General features: G+C 46.7%; 1 protein-coding gene across 1 annotated transcript in view; it reads right to left on the minus strand.

The window, feature by feature from the left end:
- Window positions 1–24,333, minus strand: part of POLE2 (DNA polymerase epsilon 2, accessory subunit) — a 126,008-nt gene that overhangs the window by 59,362 nt on the left and 42,313 nt on the right. The window contains exons 8-9 of the mRNA XM_030214324.1: window positions 10,569–10,652; window positions 1,553–1,609 (exon numbers count right to left, since the gene is read on the minus strand). Coding sequence (XP_030070184.1) covers window positions 1,553–1,609; window positions 10,569–10,652 — 141 coding nt within the window. The remainder of the gene's footprint in view (window positions 1–1,552; window positions 1,610–10,568; window positions 10,653–24,333) is intronic.

Below are 24,333 nucleotides of genomic sequence, written 5' to 3' on the forward strand. Positions count from 1 at the left end.
AGCTGAGGAAACAACTCTATAGAAGAATCACAGTGCCATTTTTTGGCTCAGAGGCGAGAATGTATTGATGCGCTTACGCTTTTCTAAGTGCAATGGAGGAGCAGAAACATCTGCCTTCCCTTCAGACTTTCCCGATAAATCAATTTAAGCAGTCTTCAATCTCAGTAGTGGAGGCAAGCAACTAAATCAAATGAAATAACCCTGCACAATCAAACCTTAGGCAAAAATTGTCATACAAACAGACCTTGGCAGCGACTTCTTTTGCACAAGGCACTCACCTTGTGACTTACTAAAATCGTCATCGGGCTGCCTTATCTTTATTACTTATAAACTCTTAGCTTGTGTAGATTATTTAGCTGAATGCTCTATGGACCCATGCCAACATGGCCCATGTTTCATCATGCCGCATCAGGGCTGGTCCAATGTTGTGCCTCAGCGTCTCTGTTCAGAGACAGTTTTCCAATCCCCTTAGGAAGTGGGAGTGTGGAGAACACCATGCCACTCCACTGAAGATTCTTGACTTGTATGTGAATTGGTTCCTGAAGATGGCACAGAGCTAATGCTCTTCTGATTTTTCTCTTACAGGAGATGCTGCTCTGCCTCCAAATGGTCACCAAGTTGACTCATATGATCTCTTCTCACTCTAGGAAGTATTTGAGTGCAATCCTTGCTGTATTGATACGGTCAAGGCACAGACAAAGATGACATCTGGAATGAATGTCAAAATCCTGGATTTTTCTGCTGCCCTTGGGAAAAAGCCAAAAATGACTAAAAACATTTTTAAGAACATAAAATAAATAAAACAAATGTATCTTCTGCCAGTCTCTGTTCTATAGCCAACTCTGAAGCCAGAAGGAGGATTTGAAATGAAAGAACAGAAAAACCTTTTCTTGTGTTTTAAATCTTTGCTAGTGATGATGGCTCCTTGTCATCTTGGGCAAGTCGTTTAACCTTACCTTTGTATAAACTTAGATTGTAAGCCTTCTGGGGACAGGGAAATAAATACCTACTGTACCTCAATGTAGTTCATCTTGAGCTAAAACTGAAAAGAGCATGAGCTACATTCAAAGAAGCATAGAGCAGCAAGCAAAAATATAAGCTTATGCCACACAGTGGCCCACTCCAATTGCATTAATCAAATGCTAAGGCAGTGGGCAACATCACTGGAGCACCAGAAAAAAAGCGATTTTCAGGGGAGGGGGTTGTTAAAACTGAATACTCCAAATTCCCCATAGGTTGTTTTATTATAATTGAAAATCTGACGCTCTATCTATAAATAAAGAACTGCTTTTTAAGCCACAGCTGAAGTTGTGGCATGGGCTTATTTTACAGGCCAACATCCATCAGTGGGATTAAAACTAGTAGTTTTCAGCTTTCATCAGTAGTCTGCTGTCTTCCTCAAAGTGTTAGCACCTTTCCCCCAGTCAGAGAGAATGGATTAACCTTGCAGTGGTAAAGTTTCGCCCTCTCCCCCTTACCAGGTCCAGTATAGCATCTGATCAACCCCCTGAGCTCATGTCTGACTTTACCCACATACAGATTTATAGGATATGGCTTTACTCAGATCCAATTGAACAGTTCCTGTAGGATCTTCCAGGAAGAATTTTCCCTAGAAAAGAAAAAAGGAAGTTAACTTTTTATTATATAAATCCAATAAGTCAAAACAATTCAAAACTATGAGTTAATTATAGTAATGAGTTGGTATAAGGAGGAAAGAAGCTTGGAAACAACTCTCCTTTAATACTCAAGTGAATGGAGGCAACCTTACCTTGGTGGGAAGGACTGAGGAAAAGAAGCAACAAAGATGGTGCTGTCCACACCACTTTCTCATGCCTTTAAGAGAGCACTGGCCTCTCCGCATACTCAGCACTAGTACCCTCCAAGCTAATGCTTTCACACATGCTTGGATGCTAAACTGGAAATTAGGGCTGTGCAGCCAAAATAGGTTTGCTTTATTTAGTTTCCTGAAATTTTAATTTTGTTATTTTTTTTTTTTCTTTTCAGGGCAATAATTGTAAACAATGTGCACTCTTTCGAAGAGTGCACACTATGACAGCAAAAAAACATCCACAAATTTCAGGGGGTTTTCCCTGCCCTTTTGAGCAAAAATTGACATGAAATGACATGGGAAATGTTATTTTCCATGTCATTTCAATTGAATGCATATCCCTAGTACAAACACTTTTTCTAGATTTACTTTTGATTGTGTTCATGTTAGAAGACTGGAAAGCAAGTTCTACATATCTTTAGCAGTCAGGGAAAGGAACAGTATGTACTGTACAATGTAGGGGAAATAGGGATGGATAAGGTCCAAAATCTACAAAAACACTAAAAATTGGCCTTTATGTGCTGTTTCAGTCTTAAGGACATCAAGACTGTAAAAACCATGGAAAAGGCAGCAACGGAAAGGCTTAAGAGTGATGTTCATTACTGGTTATAATGGGCTAAATTTTATATATGGCACCTGAAAAACCCATGCAGAATAAATTTCCGCCTAAGTGTATTCTATAAGTGGCACCTAGATTTAGGCACAGTATATAGAATATACTTAGTCAATATCCCAGTGCTTAGAACTACATGCATCCATTTACACCAAGGAAAACGTAGCATAAATACCGGCACGCAAATTTAGGCTTAGAGGGACATATTCTAGAACAGTGCACATAAATTTTGGAACACCCATGAAACGCCCGTCCTGGCCCATAACTACACCCCTTTTTGCCTCCACGCATTAGAATTTAGGCACTGTACGGTACAGAATACGCTTAGCAAGTTATGTGTGCAAATTCTAATTATTGCCAATTAGTGCTCATTGATTGTTAAGTATTGTTAAAAACACCGATTGGCTTGTTAAGCCAATGAAGTTATGCGCGTTGTTATAGAATACACTTGGATTTTGGCATGGAATGCTAGTCGGGATATATATAATCCAGCAGAATATGTGTAAAATTAGCCCATTTGAAGACACTGCACCTGACAGAATATTCATATTTCCTATCTATGGCCACAGTTATAACAATGCTGCAGCATTTCTCTCCCACAAAAGGAAACCAAGGTGGTACTAAAAAGTCTACTTTGGGGAAGCTTTGAACTTCCTTGCTGCGATGTAAAACAGAACAACACTTGGCTAGAACAACACTATCAGATTAGCAAACATAATGAAAACAACTAATTTTCACCCTCATCTTGAGAGTCACAAAGTTTAGAGAATGATTGAGGTATGCAGATATTTCTCTAAATTAAGAAAGGGTAAGGGGATGAGATTTGATATACCACCTTCTTGTGGATAAAATCAAAGCAGTTTACATATTATATACAGGTATTTATTTGTACTTGGAGCAATGGAGGGTTAAATGACTTGCCCAGCGTCACAAGGAGCAGAAGAAACATGTGAACTGTTTTTATGTATAAACCAAAACAGATATTTGTGAAAGTTAGAATACTTTACAACACAAGCCATTCCATGAATAATTATAAATTAGGGGATTTCATGGAAAAAAATGTTTTAAAATTTTTTTTTTTTGGGTGGGAGGGGGTTGGTGACTGGGGGAGTAAGGGGAGGTCATCCCTGATTCCCTCCGGTGGTCATCTGGTCAATTCAGGCATCTTTTCAAGGCTTGGTCATGAAAAAAAAAAAAAAAAAGAGACCAAGTAAAGCTGGCCAAATGCTCGTCAGGGAGGCCCTTCTTTTTTCCATTATTGGCCGAGGACGCCCATCTCTTAAGCATGCCCCCGTCCCACCTTCGGTACACTGCTGACACGCCCCCGGGAACTTTGGTTGTCCCCGCGAGGGAAAGCAGTTGAGGACGCCCAAAATTGGCTTTCGATTATACCGATTTGGGCGACCCGATTTGTGTCGAAAGATGGGTGCCCTTCTCTTTCGAAAATGCCCCCGTTAGTGTATGTATTCTAATCATTATGTGATTTTAAAAACTGTTTTTATATTTTTGTCTTTGCTTCATGCTGTTGTATGTTATAGTTGGGTTAACTATTATGTATATATTTTTTGTAACCTGCCTAGAAATTTGGATGGAACAGGATATAAATTTGTTAAGTAAATAAATTGACTAGGTCCTGCTCAAATCTCCAAAGCTGTGGGCAACAGAGTCAGTAAAGCAAGTTCTCCTAGCATGTAGAAAACCAGTTACATGGAAATCATATCAGTTTAAGTGGCATCATTTCTCTATTTGGGCTCAGTACTAAAACAAAGATCCCATTTCTTGTCCTCCAACAACAATTCTTTTCTTGCCTTCATCTCTCAGAGTTGGGCCTTAAAACATCAAGTTTGACTTCATCTAGCAGCATCTCTGCTTACTAATGTTTTCATCAAGGGAAACCTCTAGCCACCCACCCTCTTGTTTTCCGTTCATGAGATGCCTCATGAATATAAAACCACCCATGACAGCTCCTTCTCCAACATGGGACCTGAATGTTGTCCTTGCCAAACTCATGGACCAACTGTTTGAACCTTTGGGATCAGTCAGGCCCCAGTTCACTACCCTCCTTATACTCAATTCTTTCAAAATAGATTGCTCCTCTGTACTCATCCAAGATTGCTGCCTAAAGTGGTTTCAGATTTCAACTTAAACCAGTCCATGGTCCTGCCCACCTTTTTCCTCCGCCTCATGCAACATAGATTGAATCTTGCTTGCACACCTTGGACTGTAGACAGGCATTGCTCTATTATCTTTATCACACAAAGTCTTTGCAACTTTTTGTCTTTCTTAATCTTAAAACTCCTGGAGCACCTGTTTCTAAACAAACTCTATTCAATTAGAAGACTGTATTTCTTTTTGTTATATGCTTGCAGAACTTCCGCCACCTGAGCATACAAGACCTCATCAGCTCCAAGTAAAAGCCAACACTGTGGCAACTCTCAGATCAGCAAGTCCACAATATGGGCTTCAGCTTATACTTTTGTCAAGCATTACTGCCTGAATCATTCATCAATGCAAAATGCACCATTTGGCCAACCAGTTTTTCATAACCTGTTTGCATGCCGACTGCAATTTCCTACTTTCCATTTTCCTTCACCCTCTATGCATTTCTGAGCCACTAAGTTACACAGTAAATGATGGCAGATAAAGACCCACACAGTCCATCCAGTCTGCCGAATAAGGTGGCTAGAGTCATGCCCACCACTCTGTCCAGACCCCAGCCATCTGTGCTTAAACACTGGCTGTCAAGTTTCCACCATGCCAACCACGTGGAGGGGCATAATCGAACGTCGCCGGCAAAATAGTTTGCCAGCAATCTATTTTGGTGGCGGCGTAACAGGTGGCCGGAACCGTATTATCGAAAAAGATGGCCGGCCATCTTTTTTTCCCATAATACGGTTTAGCCCGGCCAAATGCCAGAGTTCGCCGGGTTTGAGATCGTCAGTTTTGTTTTTCAGCGATAATGGAAAAAAATGCAGGCCATCTCAAACCCGGCGAAGTCCAAGGCATTTGGTCATGGGAGGAGCCAGCATTTGTAGTGCACTGGTCCCCCAGACATGCCAGGACACCAACCGGGCAACCCTAGGGGGCACTTCTAAAAATGTTTAAAAAATACACAAATAGCTCCCAGGTGCATAGTTCCCTTACCTTGGGTGCTGAGCCCCCCCAATCCCCCTCCCCAAAACTCTACACCATTACCATAGCCCTTATGGGTGAAGGGGGGCACCTACATGTGGGTACAGTAGGTTTTGGGGGGGGTTTGGAGGGCTTAACATTTACCACCACAAGTGTAACAGGTAGGGGTGGGGGATGGACCTGGGTCTGCCTGCCTGAAGTACACTGCACCCATTAAAAACTGCTCCAGGGACTTGCATACTGCTGTCAGGGAGCTGGGTATGACATTTGAGGCTGGCATACAGGCTGGTAAAAAAAGGTTTTTATTTTTTTAGTGTGGGAGGGGGTTGGTGACCACTGGGGGACTACGGGGAGGTCATCCCCCATTCCCTCCAGTGGTCATCTGGCCAGTTGGGGCACCTTTTTGAGGCCTGGTCGTGAAAATAAAAGGACCAAGTAAACCCGGCGAAATACTGCTTAACGCGGCTTTTTTTTTCCATTATCCGTGAAAGCCGGCCATCTGGTAGCCACGCCCATGCCCGCCCATGTCCCGCCTTCGCTACGCCACTGACACGCCCCCTTGAACTTTCACCAGCGAGGCGACGGGAAAGCGGCGATGCTGTCAAAAAAGCCGCTTTCAATTATACCAATTTCGCCGCTTTTGAGAGATCGCCGGCCATCTCCCGATTTATGTCGGGAAATGGCCGGCGATCACTTTTGAAAATAAGCGTGATAGGCAGCCAAACATGATGGAGTCTTGGTTAAAATCATATATCATCCCCAAGTATTGCTAACAGTGTTCAAATTTACCAGTCAAGATGTCTTCCCTTCCCCCTGAGCTGCACAACACCCTCACTCGCAGCACGACAATAAAGTAATCTATAACATTGAAGTTGCCAAAGTTTCACCTGTCTTTTGCCATTTGCGGGACACAGACAGTAGAAGTCTGTCTGGTATTGGCCTCGGTTATCCCAGTGCTGGAGTTCCCAAATCTTCTTCAGTCCTTTCCTTGCGGGACACAGATCATAGAAGTATGTCCGGCTACAGCCTTAGATCCCACCACAACACCTGGAGCTGCCGGAATCCTCTTAAGTCATTTGCTGTTTGTGGAACACAGACTACTCTTGCCCAATAAAATACCTCAACAGACCATAGAAGTCTGTCCGGCATCAGCCTCGGTTCCTCCAATGCTGGAGTTCCCAAATCTTCTTCAGTCCTTTCCTTGCGGGACACAGATCATAGAAGTATGTCCGGCTACAGCCTTAGATCCCACCACAACACCTTAACAGCCATGTTGTGCATCAATCCTCTTTCTATTTAGGTATCCCCTGTGTCTATCCCACTAATTTTGAATTTGCTCACCATTTTTTACTCTACCACTTCTCCTGGAAGGGTGTTTTAGGCATCCACTACCCTCTCTGTGAAAATGTATTTCCTGACATTACTCCTAAGTCTATCTCCCTGCAACCTCAATTCATGTCCTCTAGTTCTACCAACTCTACATTTCTGGAAGAAATTCTGGTGGCCCTTAGCTAGAAACTCATTTCAGAGTGTGCCTGCATTTCCCTGCTTGGTCTACAGAGAAAGTAGATGTCCGAGGGACTATTAGTATTTCTCCTCTTTCCTTTTGACTAGAAGCAGAATGTTTAGTGGTGTTCTGTTTATCAGGATGAGAGCCAGACTTGTTGGAAGTGGTTTTTTTTCACTAGTTGCTTACTGGATTCCCAGGGCACAACTCATAAGAAGACCAATGTCAGTTACAGAAAGGGGTGGGGGTGGGGTGCTTGGAATGATTCAGCAGGACTTTTGCTGCAGAGCACCTGGCCACAATATGCACGATGGGAGCTTGTTGTGGTGGCAAGTTTTCAAATGGTGCCACTGTTTTCTGTCAGTGCAGGCCATAGAGGCAGAGAGGGAGGACAAGGCACAACCAGGGATGACACTGGTAGGAGCACAGGCATGATGCAAACAACAACAAAAAAACAAAAGCTGAAATGAAACTAAAGTTGCAGCTGCTGATGTCGATATCAGTGAGAAAAACACTGAGCGATTCTAGTGCCTGAATTAAAATTAAAGGACCCCTTTTACTAAACCTTGCTAGTGATTTCCGGTGAGGCAAATATGACACAGCCCATTCAAATAGAATGGGCGTCATTGTATTTGCCATAAGGGAATTGATAGTGCGGTTTAGTAAAATGACCCAAAGAGACTAACTGAGGAGAAATGGAGGCACAAAGATGACCTACTGGCATGTCCCACGGATGTTAAAGATAAAGGGGGAGAAGGAAGATTAAGGCAACATGGGAAAGGTCTCTGGCATGTGAGGCTCTGCTGGATGATATCACCTCAGACTGTGCCTGCATTTCCCGCTTGATCTATGGAGCAAGAGTTGTTCCTGCTGTATGTCGCCAAATACAGGCATTCCTCCACAGCTTTATATGTATTTTACAAATGGCTTCAGGGAAAAATAGCATAGGAGGGAAAGACCTCTAGGCCCAGATGCACAAAACCTAATGAGTCAGCAATGTGGTTTTTTAACTAGTTTTAGCAGGTTTAGCGAGCAAGGAGTACAGCGAGACATGCAGAAAAGGGTTCACCGAGCTCTCTTTCTATCATGGTAGAAGCTAATGAAAATGGAATGCAAGGTCATTATAATGAGCTAATTACTATACAAATGTGCATGCAAAGCAATGCACAACCATTTTCCAACCTGATGCGCAGAAGCAATACCTACCTCTACCATTGAAAATTTAATGGTTGCTCTGGAACTGTCGGACCTGACAGTTCTTGCAAGTACTGCCACAGCAATCCATACTGCCCCCGGAAAACACCAACACACAAGAGAAAGGAAAGAAGTGGTTCAGAAAAAAAGCTGCCACTTTGCTTCTCTCTCTCCCAAATCGGCAGTGTGGAGAAAATAAAACAAACACCTTTGCTGCAATTTAAATATGCCGAGTCCCCAGCTTTTTGGCTGCAGTGACTGTCCTTTCATACAGCCACTATGAGAGAAAATCTTCTTCTTCTCTGTTTTCTCTCCCTGTGGATTGCATTGGTTTGGGCTCTTAAAAGAGGCAGAGTGTGAAGAAACAGTGTGTTTTAAGCCTGTAAAAATGTATTGGATATTTTCCTACATTGATTATGTTCTGAAGTGTATTTCTCCTATTTGGCCAGCAGGTGGTGTTTTCTTTGCTGTAAAGCTGTTACAGAGAACTGGGTGTTTTTTCTTTAGTTTGACACAAGCAGGAAGCAAGATGCAGTATATATTTGAAATCTTGTTGACTGAGCTCTGATTAGTCCAGGAGCTCATCTCATTTGAACTTTAGTGGTTCTGAGTTCAGTCTCAGCTCGGGAGGAAAGAGAGACAGGCCTCTTTAGAGGCTCAGTGAATTATATGTCCTGACCTTGCCAGGTACTCTTTAGACAGTATACAGATGTTTAGCTAGTGTTATAATTGATCCATATTTCAGTCACCTGTTATTGTTTGCTATTTGCACTATTTTGTTCCACTGTTCAATATTTTTAAAAAGAATAAACATAATTGTTCATTCGCCCTGTTTGTCTGGACTGAAAGAATCCTGGTGGTTTGTATGTTGGGTCCGAGTACTTTCTGAGAACTGTGGGACCACTGGGAGTGTGGCTCCAGTAACCTAGAAATCACTGGGGATAATTGGAGAGTGGGAGACTCGCTCAGAGGCGGTTGTAACCCAGTGGGAGAAGGGTGCAAGTGTAGAGCACAAGTGGCAGGTGCAAGTGGACCTGAGCTGTGCTGGTGATAGATCCTCTAAGTGGCCGCGGGGTAACCCCAGGCAGGTGACTAGGTGTTTCATGACACAGAACAATTAGGAACAGCATGGGAAGAGCTCCAGTCATGTGAACAAAGATGGGAGAAAGCCACATGAAGGATATGATGAGAAAATATATTTGCATGAAAATTCAAACAAAACAGAAACCTCCAAAGCACATACTGCCACTGACACATGCAAAGGGGAGGGATCCAGCATGGGTGTTACTCAGCTCCAGCCAAAGTTACAAACAGAGAAAAAGGAGCTAAAACCTGGCTGAGGGCTCCGAATGGGTTTGTGCCATCTTGCACCTCTATCAGGAATCTCTCTTGCAAACACATTCATTAACATTAGCGTCTATACTGGCCAGAAGATGTGCGATCTCTCCCTCTTCCCCCCCCCCCCCCAAAAAAAAAGAGGCCCGACTGGGGAGCAAAAGATCCAAGCAGCAAATCTTCATACTACTGGACACTGAAAAGCAGAAAGAAGGATCCCCTTGTCCCATGCAGTCAGCAAAAAAAAGGGCTACCTCTACTGTTTTCATATACGCAGTTTGTCTGCGTGTATGACAGCCATCTGTAGTATGCACAGACGAGCCACGCTTTGCAATGGGCTGCTCTGCGCATGCTCAGCTGGCCGACTGGCTTCTCCCATATCGCATGCAAATGAGCCTGTTCACAAAAGCAACAAGCAGCTCATTTGCATGCGATTCTCTTTGGGAATCCCTCTATTTCCAAAACGGTAATTTTTATCGATTTGGAAATACAAAGGGATTCTTAATGGGGACCTTTGCGCATCTGGGCCCTAGTCTGTATTTGTCAGACAAAGATCAAAATGCCCTATGTGAATCACACACCTAACGTTAGTGCAGTGGGTTAAGAATCTGGGGATCTGGGTTCAGTTCCCACTGCAACTCCTTGGGACCTTGGATAAGTCACTTCACCCTTCATTGTCCTAGGTAGAAAACTTAGATTGCAAGCCCACTAGGGACAGTGACAATACTTGCATATAATATATAAACCACTTTGGTTGTACCACAGAATGGTGGTACATCAAATCCATGACCCTTCACACTTATGAAGGTTTTGTTTTCACAGCACTACATGGAACCTCAGCAGCAACATATTGGTTTACACTATGTGATGCAAGTTGTCTTGTGCCCATGGGACTCTTTGGAACTCTCTTTTACGACAGTATACTGCTGAAAGTACAGAAAAAAAAATAAAAGGATTACCTCTTTGAGTTGGGTTATCATACCAAGAACTATCACTTCTCCAACTTTTGCTGTATTGCCCAACAGAGTATCAATAGTTTTCAGCTGAAATAAAAACACATAAAAATTCTACTTAAATCTTTTTTAAAAAGTGTCAGATATTGTACAGTAACTAGGATTACTAAATGTTAAAATTAAGGGAAGAAACACTGTATAATGAAATTCAGTATTAAAACCTTTAGTATAGATTTCAGATAAAGCGAATGCTACATACCTGTAGAAGGTATTCTCCGAGGACAGCAGGCTGATTGTTCTCACTGATGGGTGACGTCCACGGCAGCCCCTCCAATCGGAATCTTCACTAGCAAAAGCCTTTGCTAGCCCTCGCGCGCCGTTGCGCACCGCGCATGCGCGGCCGTCTTCCCGCCCGAAACCGGCTCGTGCCGGCCAGTCTCATATGTAGCAAGACAAAGACTAGGGAAGACACAACTCCAAAGGGGAGGCGGGCGGGTTTGTGAGAACAATCAGCCTGCTGTCCTCGGAGAATACCTTCTACAGGTATGTAGCATTCGCTTTCTCCGAGGACAAGCAGGCTGCTTGTTCTCACTGATGGGGTATCCCTAGCCCCCAGGCTCACTCAAAACAACAACCATGGTCAATTGGGCCTCGCAACGGCGAGGACATAACTGAGATTGACCTAAAAAATTTACCAACTAACTGAGAGTGCAGCCTGGAACAGAACAAACATGGGCCTAGGGGGGTGGAGTTGGATTCTAAACCCCGAACAGATTCTGAAGCACTGACTGCCCGAACCGACTGTCGCGTCGGGTATCCTGCTGCAGGCAGTAATGAGATGTGAATGTGTGGACAGATGACCACGTCGCAGCTTTGCAAATCTCTTCAATAGTGGCTGACTTCAAGTGGGCTACCGACGCTGCCATGGCTCTAACATTATGAGCCGTGACATGACCCTCAAGAGCCAGCCCAGCCTGGGCGTAAGTGAAGGAAATGCAATCTGCTAGCCAATTGGATATGGTGCGTTTTCCCACAGCCACTCCCCTCCTGTTGGGATCAAAAGAAACAAACAATTGGGCGGACTGTCTGTTGGGCTGTGTCCGCCCCAGATAGAAGGCCAATGCTCTCTTGCAGTCTAATGTGTGCAGCTGACGTTCAGCAGGGCAGGAATGAGGACGGGGAAAGAATGTTGGCAAGACAATTGACTGGTTCAGATGGAACTCCGACAAAACCTTCGGCAAGAACTTAGGGTGAGTGCGGAGGACTACTCTGTTATGATGAAATTTGGTGTAAGGGGCCTGGGCTACCAGGGCCTGAAGCTCACTGACTCTACGAGCTGAAGTAACTGCCACCAAGAAAATGACCTTCCAGGTCAAGTACTTCAGATGGCAGGAATTCAGTGGCTCAAAAGGAGGTTTCATCAGCTGGGTGAGAACGACATTGAGATCCCATGACACTGTAGGAGGCTTGACAGGGGGCTTTGACAAAAGCAAACCTCTCATGAAGCGAACAACTAAAGGCTGTCCCGAGATCGGCTTACCTTCCACACGGTAATGGTATGCACTGATTGCACTAAGGTGAACTCTTACAGAGTTGGTCTTGAGACCAGACTCAGACAAGTGCAGAAGGTATTCAAGCAGGGTCTGTGTAGGACAAGAGCGAGGATCTAGGGCCTTGCTGTCACACCAGACGGCAAACCTCCTCCAAAGAAAGAAGTAACTCCTCTTAGTGGAATCTTTCCTGGAAGCAAGCAAGATGCGGGAGACACCCTCTGACAGACCCAAAGAGGCAAAGTCTACACTCTCAACATCCAGGCCGTGAGAGCCAGGGACCGGAGGTTGGGATGCAGAAGCGCCCCTTCGTCCTGCGTGATGAGGGTCGGAAAACACTCCAATCTCCACGGTTCTTCGGAGGACAACTCCAGAAGAAGAGGGAACCAGATCTGACGCGGCCAAAAAGGAGCAATCAGAATCATGGTGCCTCGGTCTTGCTTGAGTTTCAACAAAGTCTTCCCCACCAGAGGTATGGGAGGATAAGCATACAGCAGACCCTCCCCCCAATCCAGGAGGAAGGCATCCGATGCCAGTCTGCCGTGGGCCTGAAGCCTGGAACAGAACTGAGGGACTTTGTGGTTGGCTCGAGATGCGAAGAGGTCTACCAAGGGGGTGCCCCACACCTGGAAGATCTGTCGCACTACACGGGAATTGAGCGACCACTCGTGAGGTTGCATAATCCTGCTCAACCTGTCGGCCAGACTGTTGTTTACGCCTGCCAGATATGTGGCTTGGAGCACCATGCCGTGACGGCGAGCCCAGAGCCACATGCTGACGGCTTCCTGACACAGGGGGCGAGATCCGGTGCCCCCCTGCTTGTTGACGTAGTACATGGCAACCTGGTTGTCTGTCTGAATTTGGATAATTTGGTGGGACAGCCGATCTCTGAAAGCCTTCAGAGCGTTCCAGATCGCTCGCAACTCCAGAAGATTGATCTGTAGATCGCGTTCCTGGAGGGACCAGCTTCCTTGGGTATGAAGCCCATCGACATGAGCTCCCCATCCCAGGAGAGACGCATCCGTGGTCAGCACTTTTTGTGGCTGAGGAATTTGGAAAGGACGTCCCAGAGTCAAATTGGACCAAATCGTCCACCAATACAGGGATTTGAGAAAACTCGTGGACAGGTGGATCACGTCTTCTAGATCCCCAGCAGCCTGAAACCACTGGGAAGCTAGGGTCCATTGGGCAGATCTCATGTGAAGGCGGGCCATGGGAGTCACATGAACTGTGGAGGCCATGTGGCCCAGCAATCTCAACATCTGCTGAGCTGTGATCTGCTGTGACGCTCGCACCCGTGAGACGAGGGACAACAAGTTGTTGGCTCTCGCCTCTGGGAGATAGGCGCGAGCCGTCCGAGAATCCAGCAGAGCTCCTATGAATTCGAGTTTCTGCACTGGGAGAAGATGGGACTTTGGATAATTTATCACAAACCCCAGTAGCTCCAGGAGGCGAATAGTCATCTGCATGGACTGCAGGGCTCCTGCCTCGGATGTGTTCTTCACCAGCCAATCGTCGAGATATGGGAACATGTGCACCCCCAGCCTGCGAAGTGCCGCTGCTACTACAGCCAAGCACTTTGTGAACACCCTGGGCGCAGAGGCGAGCCCAAAGGGTAGCACACAGTACTGGAAGTGACGTGTGCCCAGCTGAAATCGCAGATACTGTCTGTGAGCTGGCAGTATCGGGATGTATGTGTAGGCATCCTTCAAGTCCAGAGAGCATAGCCAATCGTTTTCCTGAATCATGGGAAGAAGGGTGCCCAGGGAAAGCATCCTGAACTTTTCTTTGACCAGATATTTGTTCAGGGCCCTTAGGTCTAGGATGGGACGCATCCCCCCTGTTTTCTTTTCCACAAGGAAGTACCTGGAATAGAATCCCAGCCCTTCCTGCCCGGATGGCACGGGCTCGACCGCATTGGCGCTGAGAAGGGCGGAGAGTTCCTCTGCAAGTACCTGCTTGTGTTGGAAGCTGTAAGACTGAGCTCCCAATGGACAATTTAGAGGTTTTGAGGCCAAATTGAGGGTGTATCCTTGCCGGACTATTTGAAGAACCCACTGGTCGGAGGTTATGAGAGGCCACCTTTGGTGAAAAGCTTTCAACCTCCCTCCGACTGGCAGGTCGCCCGGCACTGACACTTGGATGTCGGCTATGCTCTGCTGGAGCCAGTCAAAAGCTCGTCCCTTGCTTTTGCTGGGGAGCCGAGGGGCCTTGCTGAGGTGCATGCTGCTGACGAGAGCGAGCGCGCTGGGGCTTAGCCTGGGCCGCAGGCTGTCGAGAAGGAGGATTGTACCTACGCTTACCAGAAGAGTAGGGAACAGTCTTCCTTCCCCCAAAAAATCTTCTACCTTTAGAGGTAGAGGCTGAAGGCTACCGGCGGGAGAACTTGTCGAATGCGGTGTCCCGCTGGTGGAGCTGCTTTACCACCTGTTCGACTTTCTCTCCAAAAATATTATCCGCACGGCAAGGCGAGTCCGCAATCCGCTGCTGGATTCTATTCTCCAGGTCGGAGGCACGCAGCCATGAGAGTCTGCGCATCACCACACCTTGAGCAGCGGCCCTGGACGCAACAGCAAAGGTGTCATACACCCCTCTGGCCAGGAATTTTCTGCACGCCTTCAGCTGCCTGACCACCTCCTGAAACGGCTTGGCTTGCTCAGGTGGGAGCGCATCCACCAAGCCCGCCAACTGCCGCACATTGTTCCGCATGTGTATGCTCGTGTAGAGCTGGTAGGACTGAATTTTGGCCACGAGCATAGAAGAATGGTAGGCCTTCCTCCCAAAGGAGTCCAAGGTTCTAGAGTCCTTGCCCGGGGGCACCGAAGCATGCTCCCTAGAACTCTTGGCCTTCTTTAGGGCCAAATCCACAACTCCAGAGTCGTGAGGCAACTGAGTGCGCATCAGCTCTGGGTCCCCATGGATCCGGTACTGGGACTCGATCTTCTTGGGAATGTGGGGATTAGTTAATGGTTTGGTCCAGTTCGCCAGCAATGTCTTTTTGAGGACATGATGCATGGGTACTGTGGACGCTTCCTTAGGTGGAGAAGGATAGTCCAGGAGCTCAAACATTTCAGCCCTGGGCTCGTCCTCCACAACCACCGGGAAGGGGATGGCCGTAGACATCTCCCGGACAAAAAGGAAGCGAAAGACAGACTCTCGGGAGGAGAAAGCTGTCTTTCAGGAGAGGGAGTGGGATCAGAAGGAAGACCCTCACACTCCTCATCAGAGAAATATCTGATGTCTCCCTCTTCTTCCCACGAGGCCTCACCCTCGGTGTCAGACACAAGTTCACGAACCTGTGTCTGCAACCGTGCCCGGCTCGACTCCGTGGAACCACGGCCACGGTGGGAGCGTCGAGAGGTAGACTCCCTCGCCCGCACCGGCGAAGCTCCCTCCGCCGACGTAATCGGGGAGCCTTCCTGGGAGGCGACCTCAGTCGGTACCGCACGCGGCACCGACGCCGGAGACCTCACTCCGGGCGATGGACCAGCCGGCGCCACACTCGACGGTACCGGTGGCGCAAGCACCCCCCGGTACCGGAGGGGTAGGGCGCAACAGTTCTCCAAGGATCTCTGGGAGAACGGCCCGGAGGCTCTCGTTCAGAGCGGCTGCAGAAAAAGGCATGGAGGTCGATGCAGGCGTCGATGTCAGAGTCTGTTCCGGGCGTGGAGGCTGTTCCGGGCTGTCCAGAGTGGAGCTCATCGACACCTCTTGGACAGAGGGTGAGCGGTCCTCTCGGTGCCGATGCCTGCTGGGTGCCGACTCCCTCGGCGACCCAGAGCTCTCGGTGCCGACACGGGAAGGGGACCGGTGACGATGCTTCTTCGATTTTTTGGAGCGAAGCACGTCACCGGAGCTTCCCGGCACCGACGAGGAGGACGTAGAATCCAGCCGTCTCTTCCTCAGGGCCGAGGCCGAAGAAGGTCGGTCTCGGGGGGGCTGTACCGCAGGAGCCCTCAGGGTAGGGGGAGACCCACCCGAAGGCTCACCGCCACCAGCAGGGGAATGGACAGCCCTCACCTGCACTCCAGACGAAGCACCACCGTCCGACGACATCAGCAGACGAGGTCCCGGTACCACCGACGTCGATACAGTCGTCCGATGTCTCAGCGCCGATGCAGAGGGTCGATGCCTCGATACACTCGATGCACTGGCGGCCGAGGATGAAGGTCTGGACGCTGAAGACGTCGATGCACTCGATACCCCCGGTGCCAATGCCGACGAAGAGCCCAAGAACAAAATGTTCCATTGGGCTAACCTCGCTACCTGAGTCCGCTTTTGCAAAAGGGAACACAGACTACAGGCTTGAGGGCGGTGCCCAGCCCCCAGACACTGAAGACACGACGCGTGCCTGTCAGTGAGCGAGATTACCCGGGCGCACTGGGTGCACTTCTTGAAGCCGCTGGAAGGCTTCGATGTCATGGGAGGAAAAATCACGCCGGCGAGATCAAAACTCGAAATGGCGAAAATTGGCACCTCAAAAATAGGGAGAAGAAAATTTCGACCGAGGCCTAACTAAGGCCTACCCCGACGACGAAAGAAAACTTACCGGGGCGAAAAGCTCGAAATACGGGAAGGGAAAAACCGAAAAGGGTCTTCCCGAAACACTTTCTCACTTCTCAGAAGAAACGAGTCGAAAACGACGCGCGAGGTCAACTTTCCGGTGCACGAACGGCGAAACACGACCGTACCGAGCGTGGACAAAAGAAGACTGGCCGGCACGAGCCGGTTTCGGGCGGGAAGACGGCCGCGCATGCGCGGTGCGCATCGGCGCGCGAGGGCTAGCAAAGGCTTTTGCTAGTGAAGATTCCGATTGGAGGGGCTGCCGTGGACGTCACCCATCAGTGAGAACAAGCAGCCTGCTTGTCCTCGGAGAATTCAACTAATGATGTTTAAAAGGAAATGATTAGCTGAGAGGTGCTTATGAACCTTAAAAAGGCAGATACTCAGAATCAGTTCCAGTAGTACACAAGTCTCATGCACAAATGTATACCTGATTGAAGGTACAAGCATGGGCATATTCCATAAAATACACACATACATTACAATTTCAAGCCTGGGAAAGACTATGCACAATCTTGTCAGCACTTGTACATGTGTATTCAATGGTGCAATTTTATCAGAATCCATGCGTGTAGCAGGACACTCAAATCTTCCCTTATTTGCCACAGAGAGGACAATTCTGGAGTTTTTGTTTCTATTCTGACCCTAGTCAGACAGTGCAAGGTGGTTAAGACCTGCTGTCCTTCACTGGTCAGGGGTATCTCCTCCTATGTTTCACAGTGATGTATTTAAGTCTATTTTTAGAGTCCAAGGGTTTTCCTCCACAGGAATTCTGGGAGAAGGGCTACAGGAGCACAGGGGGGCTAAGGAGACAGTATTCAAGGAGCAGCCTCACTGATAGCTGGCTAGATCATCCAACCAGAAGCACAAGAGAAGGAGAAAAGAGGAGATAGCTGGTCATATCACAGGAAGTCTAAAAGTCTAAGCCCAGGAGAAAGCATTTTTTTTTTAAGAGCAGCCAAAGCATCGGTCATTGGAGTCTGTGCATCACTATACTCTGGGCAGGATCCTGGACGCCACATCAATGGTCTTATAGGTGCTCCTGGCCAAGAACTTTCTACATGCCTTCTGCTGCTTGACCAACTGGTGAAGAGATTCTGCCTCCTCCTGTGGGAGAGAATCTGCAAAATCAGACATACTGCACACCAAGTTCCACAAGTATAGGCTTATTTAGAGCTGGTAAGATTGAATATAGGAGATGAGCAAAGAGGCCTGATACATCTTCATCTAAAAGAATCCAGGGATCTAGCTCCTCTACCAGGTGGCACCGAAGCATAGTCTCTAGAACTCCTGGCTCTCTTGAGCGCAGATTCCACCACCAGGGAATGATGAGGCAACTGAGGCTTGTCAAACCCTGGGAAACTATGGATCTGATACAATTTGTCTATCTTCTTGGGCAGAGCAGAGACTGACAGAAGGGACTCCCAGTTCTTCACTTGCATATCCTCCAGGATCCAGTGAAGGAGGACCATCACAGCCTATCTAGGAGGAGATCGAACATCTCAGCCCTGGGCTAGTCCTCTGTCTCCAAATGAATGGGAATAGCAGCCACCATTTCCATAACAAAACTAGGGTAGGAAAGGCACTCAGGTGGAGACTTAATAATGCCATGTATTAAACGTGATATAAAACTGAGCAACAAGCATGCATTGAAATATCTATATGCAAATGTAAGGAGCCTGAGACATAAGATGGGAGAGCTGGAATACATTGCACACAATGAAAAATTGGATATTATAGGCATCTCTGAGACCTGATGGAAGGAAGATAGCCAGTGGGACACAGTCATACCGGGCTGCAAATTATATCGTACTGATAAGGTAGATAGGATTGGAGGAGGGGTAGCACTGTATATTAATGAGAACCTTGACTCGGATAGGCTGCAAATATTGCAGGATACAAAACTCCTATTGGAATCTTTGCGGATTGAAATTCCACGTGAAAAGGGGAAAAAAATGGTGATAGGACTGTACTACCGTCCACCTGGCCAGGACGAACAGACGGACGCAGCAATGTCAAGGGAAATTAGGGAAGCAAATAAAATGGGCAATGTAATAATAATGGGTGATTTCAATTATCCGGATATAGACTGGGTTAATGTAACATCAGTACACGCCAGGGAGATAAAATTTCTTGTTGAAATCAAGGACAGTTTCATGGAACAGCTGGTTCAGGAGCCGACGAGAGAAGGAAAAATACTAGACTTAGTCATTACTGGAGCACATAATCTAGTGTGGGGGGTAACGGTGCGAGGGCCGCTTGATAACAGTGATCATAATATGATCAGTTTTGATATTGGCTTTGAAGTAAGTGATCTTAGGAAATCAAATACACTAGCGTTTAACTTTAGAAAAGGAGATTACGATAAAATGAGGAGAACGGTAAAAAAAAAAAAAAAAAAAAAAAAAGACTGAAAGGAGCAGCTCACAGGGTAAAAAACTTGAATCAGGCGTGGAAGCTGTTCAAAAACACCATCCTAGAGGTACAGGACAAATATATTCCGTGCATTAGAAAAAGAGGAAAAAAGACCAGACGTCAGCCGGCGTGGCTAAACAGTAAGGTAAAGGAAGCCATTAGAGCCAAAAAACAATCCTTCAGAAAATGGAGAAGAGAATCAACTGAAAATAATAAGATAAAACATAAGGAATGCCGAGCCAAATGCAAAGCGGAAATAAGGAGGGTGAAAAAGGACTTTGAAAAAAATTAGCGTTAGAAGCGAAAACACATAGTAAAAATTTTTTTAGATACATCAAAAACAGGAAGCCGGCTAAAGAATCGGTTGGGCCGCTGGATGACAGTGGTGTTAAAGGGGCAATCAGGGAAGACAAAGCCGTAGCGGAGAAGTTAAATGAATTCTTTGCTTCGGTCTTCACCGAGGAGGATTTGGGAGGGACCGGTGCCGGAAAGAGAATTTGAAGTGGGCAAGTCGGAGAAACTAAACAAATTCTCTGTAAACTTGGAGGATGTAATGGGTCAGTTCTGCAAACTGAAGAGTAGTAAATCACCAGGACCGGATGGTATTCATCCAAGAGTATTAATAGAACTGAAAAATGAACTTGTAGAGCTACTGCTAGTAATATGCAATCTATCCCTAAAATCAGGTGAGGTACCGGAAGACTGGAGGGTGGCCAATGTAACGCCGATATTTAAAAAAAGGTTCCAGAGGAGATCCGGGAAATTATAGATTGGTGAATCCGACGTCGGTGCCGGGCAAAATGGTAGAGGCTATTATTAAGAATAAAATTACAGAGCACATACAAAAACATGGGCTTATGAGACAAAGTCAGCACGGATTTAGTGAAGGGAGGTCTTGCCTCACCAATCTATTGCATTTTTTTGAGGGGGTGAACAAACATGTGGACAATGGGGAGCCAGTGGATATTATGTATCTGGATTTTCAGAAAGCATTTGACAAAGTGCCTCATGAAAGACTCCAGAGGAAACTGGAGAGTCATGGGATCGGAGGTAGAGTATTATTGTGGATTAAGAGCTGGTTGAAAGACAGGAAGCAGAGAGTAGGGTTGAATGGTCAGTATTCTCAATGGAGAAGGCTAGTTAGTGGGGTCCCTCAGGGGTCTGTGCTGGGACCGCTGCTTTTTAATATATTTATAAACAACCTTGAGAAGGGAGTAACTGGTGAGGTAATTAAATTCGCAGATGACACAATGTTATTCAGGGTCGTCAAGTCGCAGGAGGAGTGTGAAAGATTACAGGAGGACCTCGTGAGAGTAGGAGATTGGGCGTCCAAATGGCAGATGAAGTTCAATGTTGACAAGTGCAAAGTGATGCATGTGGGAAAGAGGAACCCGAATTACAGCTATGTCATGCAAGGTTCCGTGTTAGGAGTTACAGACCTAGAAAGGGATCTGGGAATCATCGTGGATAAGACATTGAAAACTTCTGCTCAATGTGCTGCGGCGGCTAAGAAGGTGCACAGATTGTTGAGTATTATTAGGAAAGGGATGGAAAACAAACATGCGGATGTTATAATGCCTTTGTATCGCTCCATGGTGAGACCGCACCTCGAGTATTGTGTTCAGTTCTGGTCACCGCACCTCAAAAAAAGATATAAAGGAATTGGAGAAGGTGCAGAGAAGGGCGACGAAAATGGTAAAAGGGATGGGAGGACTTCCCTATGAGGAAAGGCTAAGACAGTTAGGGCTCTTCAGCTTGGAGAAGAAGTGGCTGAGGGGTGATATGATAGAAGTCTACAAGATAATGAGTGGAATGGAGCGGACATATGTGAAACGTTTGTTTACACTTTCTAACAATAATAGAACCAGGGGACATAAGATGAAGCTAGAATGTGGTAGATTTAAAACAAATAGGAGAATGTTTTTCTTTACTCAGAGCGAAGACTCTGGAAATGTAGTGACAGCAGTTGGCATTGCTGAGTTTAAAGGGGGTTTGGACAGATTCCTGAAGGAAAAGTCCATTGAACATTATTAATTTAAATTTTTGTTTTGTTTTTGGGTTTTTGCCGGGTTCTTGAGGCCTGGATTGGCCACTGTTGGAAACAGGATGCTGGGCTTGATGGACCCTTGGTCTTTTCCCAGTATGGCGGTGCTTATGTTCTTACTCCTTTCCTCTGAGGGGAGGGGTCCTCTGAGAACTATCATGGATCCTCATCAGACTCCCATAAGCGCTCCTCATTGGTGTCAGCAAACAATTCCTCATGGGAGGGCCAAGATCGAGCATGCCTCGATACAGAGGAACTTTGTCCCCTAGATGGGCTTTGAGGTGTTGGCCCCATCCTTGGCTCCTGCAAAGCTTCCTCCACCAATGTCGAGGGGGTTCCAGTATGGACGGCTGTCAACACTGGTGTCACACATAAAACCTGTGTCAGAGACCTCACTGTAGACTGAGGGCCCTGTGGGGCAGAAGCAAGAGGCATGGTTGGTGCAAGCACCCTGGACACTGATGCACACTGTTGTAAAATCCCTGCCAAGTGATCATGGAGCATGGCCAGGATGCACTTATCAAGAGAGAACATCGGGAAAGGCTGGGGTGTCAGTTCAGAGACAGACTACTGAACTGCAGGGTTCAAGACAGGTGCCTGATCCTGGCTGCAAGGGAACTCGCACATCAGTATCTCTTGTGTGGAGGGGGAGTGGTCCTTCTGGCACCGACGCTTCTTGGGGACCGAATCCTTCAGTACCCTGGAGCTCCCAGCACCATGCGTCAAGGGGGATCGATGCCAATGCTTCTTGGCCTTCTTCCCAATGCTGGTCATCGATGCCCCTCAGTTCCGATGAGGACGATGTCGCCTCTCCACATCGCCTCGGGTTGGGTCCAATGCTGACCGGTCCTGGGGGCCCTGCACAAAGGTCAGCATCAAAGCAGGTGGAGACCCACTTGATGCACGTCCATGACAGGCCTCTCAGTCATATGGACCGATGCACCTCCAGATGTCAATGCAGACACCGATGCCGAGGTTTCGGACTGGGCTCCCAAAATTTTTCTCTCTTCAAGCTTCTCTTGCCAGCTGGGTTCTTTTTTTCATACGAAGGCAAATAACATAGCTGGAACATAGTTCAGGCCCCAAACACTGAAGACGCCAAGAATAGGTGTCTTTACCACAGATGATCCTATTACACTGGCTACAGGACTTAAGCCACTAAGCTCTTTGAACAGGGACCGTCCCTTGTTAAATTGTACAGCGCTGTGTAACCCTAGTAGCGCTTTAGAAAATGTTAAGTAGTAAAACAGCCATGGCCAAATTAAATGGCTCGATGGAGACTGAAAAAAAGAACAGGCACTAGAAAAAGAGAGGGACAAACACCCAACCGGAGCTTAGGCCTAAGAGGGACTACCGAGCGTGGCAAAAAGAAAATAAAACAAAGTGGGGGAAACCCAACTAAAGACATTATAGAAAGGGAGAGGAAATTTTCCTAAGGGGAAAAAAAAATCAGGGAAAAACCCCAAAGGGAAGACACAAAATAAAAAAAGCTCAAGAAACAATCTCACACAGCAGGCGATTTGGGAAGTGCAGGAAGGCACTTGCATATACACGATGGGGACACTGCGCATACTCTTAAAAGCTTTATTTAAGCTCCGCACTGGGCGTTGTGGATGGCATCACCCACATGTGAGAATCCTTGGAGAATTTTGGATTATCTCCTATATCTCTCAGATTCAGGGTTATTATCTTCCTCTCTAAAAGTTCATTTAGCAGCTATGTCAGTATTCAATGACTACATTAACAATTTATGTATCATGCACCACTCCATTGTAAAACATTTCTTAAAAGGCCTTCTCAATTTATGACCACCAGTCAACCAGTTACTGCATGAGACCTTAATATATTATTGCGTCAATTGCTCCTTTTACCATTTGAGTCTCTGCACTTAAAGCAGAAGACTTTGTTCCTTATTGCAATTATATCAGCAAGACGCATTCAAGCTTTATGTTTAGTGTACTATCAGCCCTATATGCAAATTTTGCATAAGGCATTATTACAAATGCATCCTAAGTTCTTTCCTAAAGTGATATCCAATTTTCTTATCAACCAAACAGTAGTATTACCACTATACTACCCGCCACCATATAAGGATTCTCTCTATAAAGTTGGATTGTAAGAGCGCTTTATCTCTGTAACGTAAGCAAAATTCAATAGAAAACAGACTGTCTCAACTGTTTTTGCCTATTCAGTGTAGGTCTAAGTACATAAGCATTGCCACACTGGGACAGACCAAAGGTCCATCAAGCCCAGCATCCTGTTTCCAACAGTGGCCAATCCAAGTCACAAATACCTGGCAAGATCCCAAAAAAGTACAAAACATTTTGTGCTACTTATCCCAGAAATAAGCAGTGGATTTTCCCCAAGTCCATTTTAATAATGGTCTATGGACTTTTCCTTTAGGAAGCCATCCAAACCTTTTTGAAACCCCACTAAGTTAACTGCCTTTACCACATTCTCTGGCAACAAATTCCCGAGTTTAATTACTCCACATGCGGTTTCCAAACAAACATTAACTAATTGGATAGCTAGCTGTATATCTTTCTGTTACTCTAAGGATTCATAGTCTATTTCTGCCCCTTCTTTAAGGATTATAGCACATTCTCTCTGTTCAGTGGCAGCTACTAAAGCACATTTACAGAGAGCTTCCTTACAAGGTATGTCAAGTGGCAACTTGGTCTAACCCTCATACTTTTGGTAGACATCACTGCATTGACAGGTTGTTGCAGATGGTCTTTTGGACAGGCAATATTGAACTCTTTCCCTTGAGGCTTCAACTCACCTCCACAGGATTGTACTTTGAACTGTTTTTCTCCTGTTAACCTGCAATCCTAAGTGACTGCAAGATCCTCTGTCCATGGAGAAAGAATGTTGTTTACCTGTAACGGTGGTTCTCTGTGGACAGATTGTCCCGTTCCGGGCCCTTACCGGTGCTCCCGCGGCGGGGAGCGATGATCGCCGGGGGCCGCGGGCTCCAGGGCGGCAGGGACCAGCCGCCGACGGGGCCAGCGCTACCGCGGGTCGCTCCGAGGCTGGCGACCGGCGGGAGCGGACGCCGGCCTCGGGGAAGGGGAGACGCCGGCCAAGATGGCGTCGTCGTCGTCTCCCCGGCCAGAGCGGCAGCAAGTCCCGCCCACTCACGCCGGATTGGTGCGTGGTAGGGGAGTCTCCGCCTGGTAGGCAGGACCGCCAATCCGGG

Source organism: Microcaecilia unicolor, chromosome 9 (assembly GCF_901765095.1).
Source record: "Microcaecilia unicolor chromosome 9, aMicUni1.1, whole genome shotgun sequence".
In the NCBI taxonomy this organism is placed as follows: Eukaryota; Metazoa; Chordata; class Amphibia; order Gymnophiona; family Siphonopidae; genus Microcaecilia; species Microcaecilia unicolor.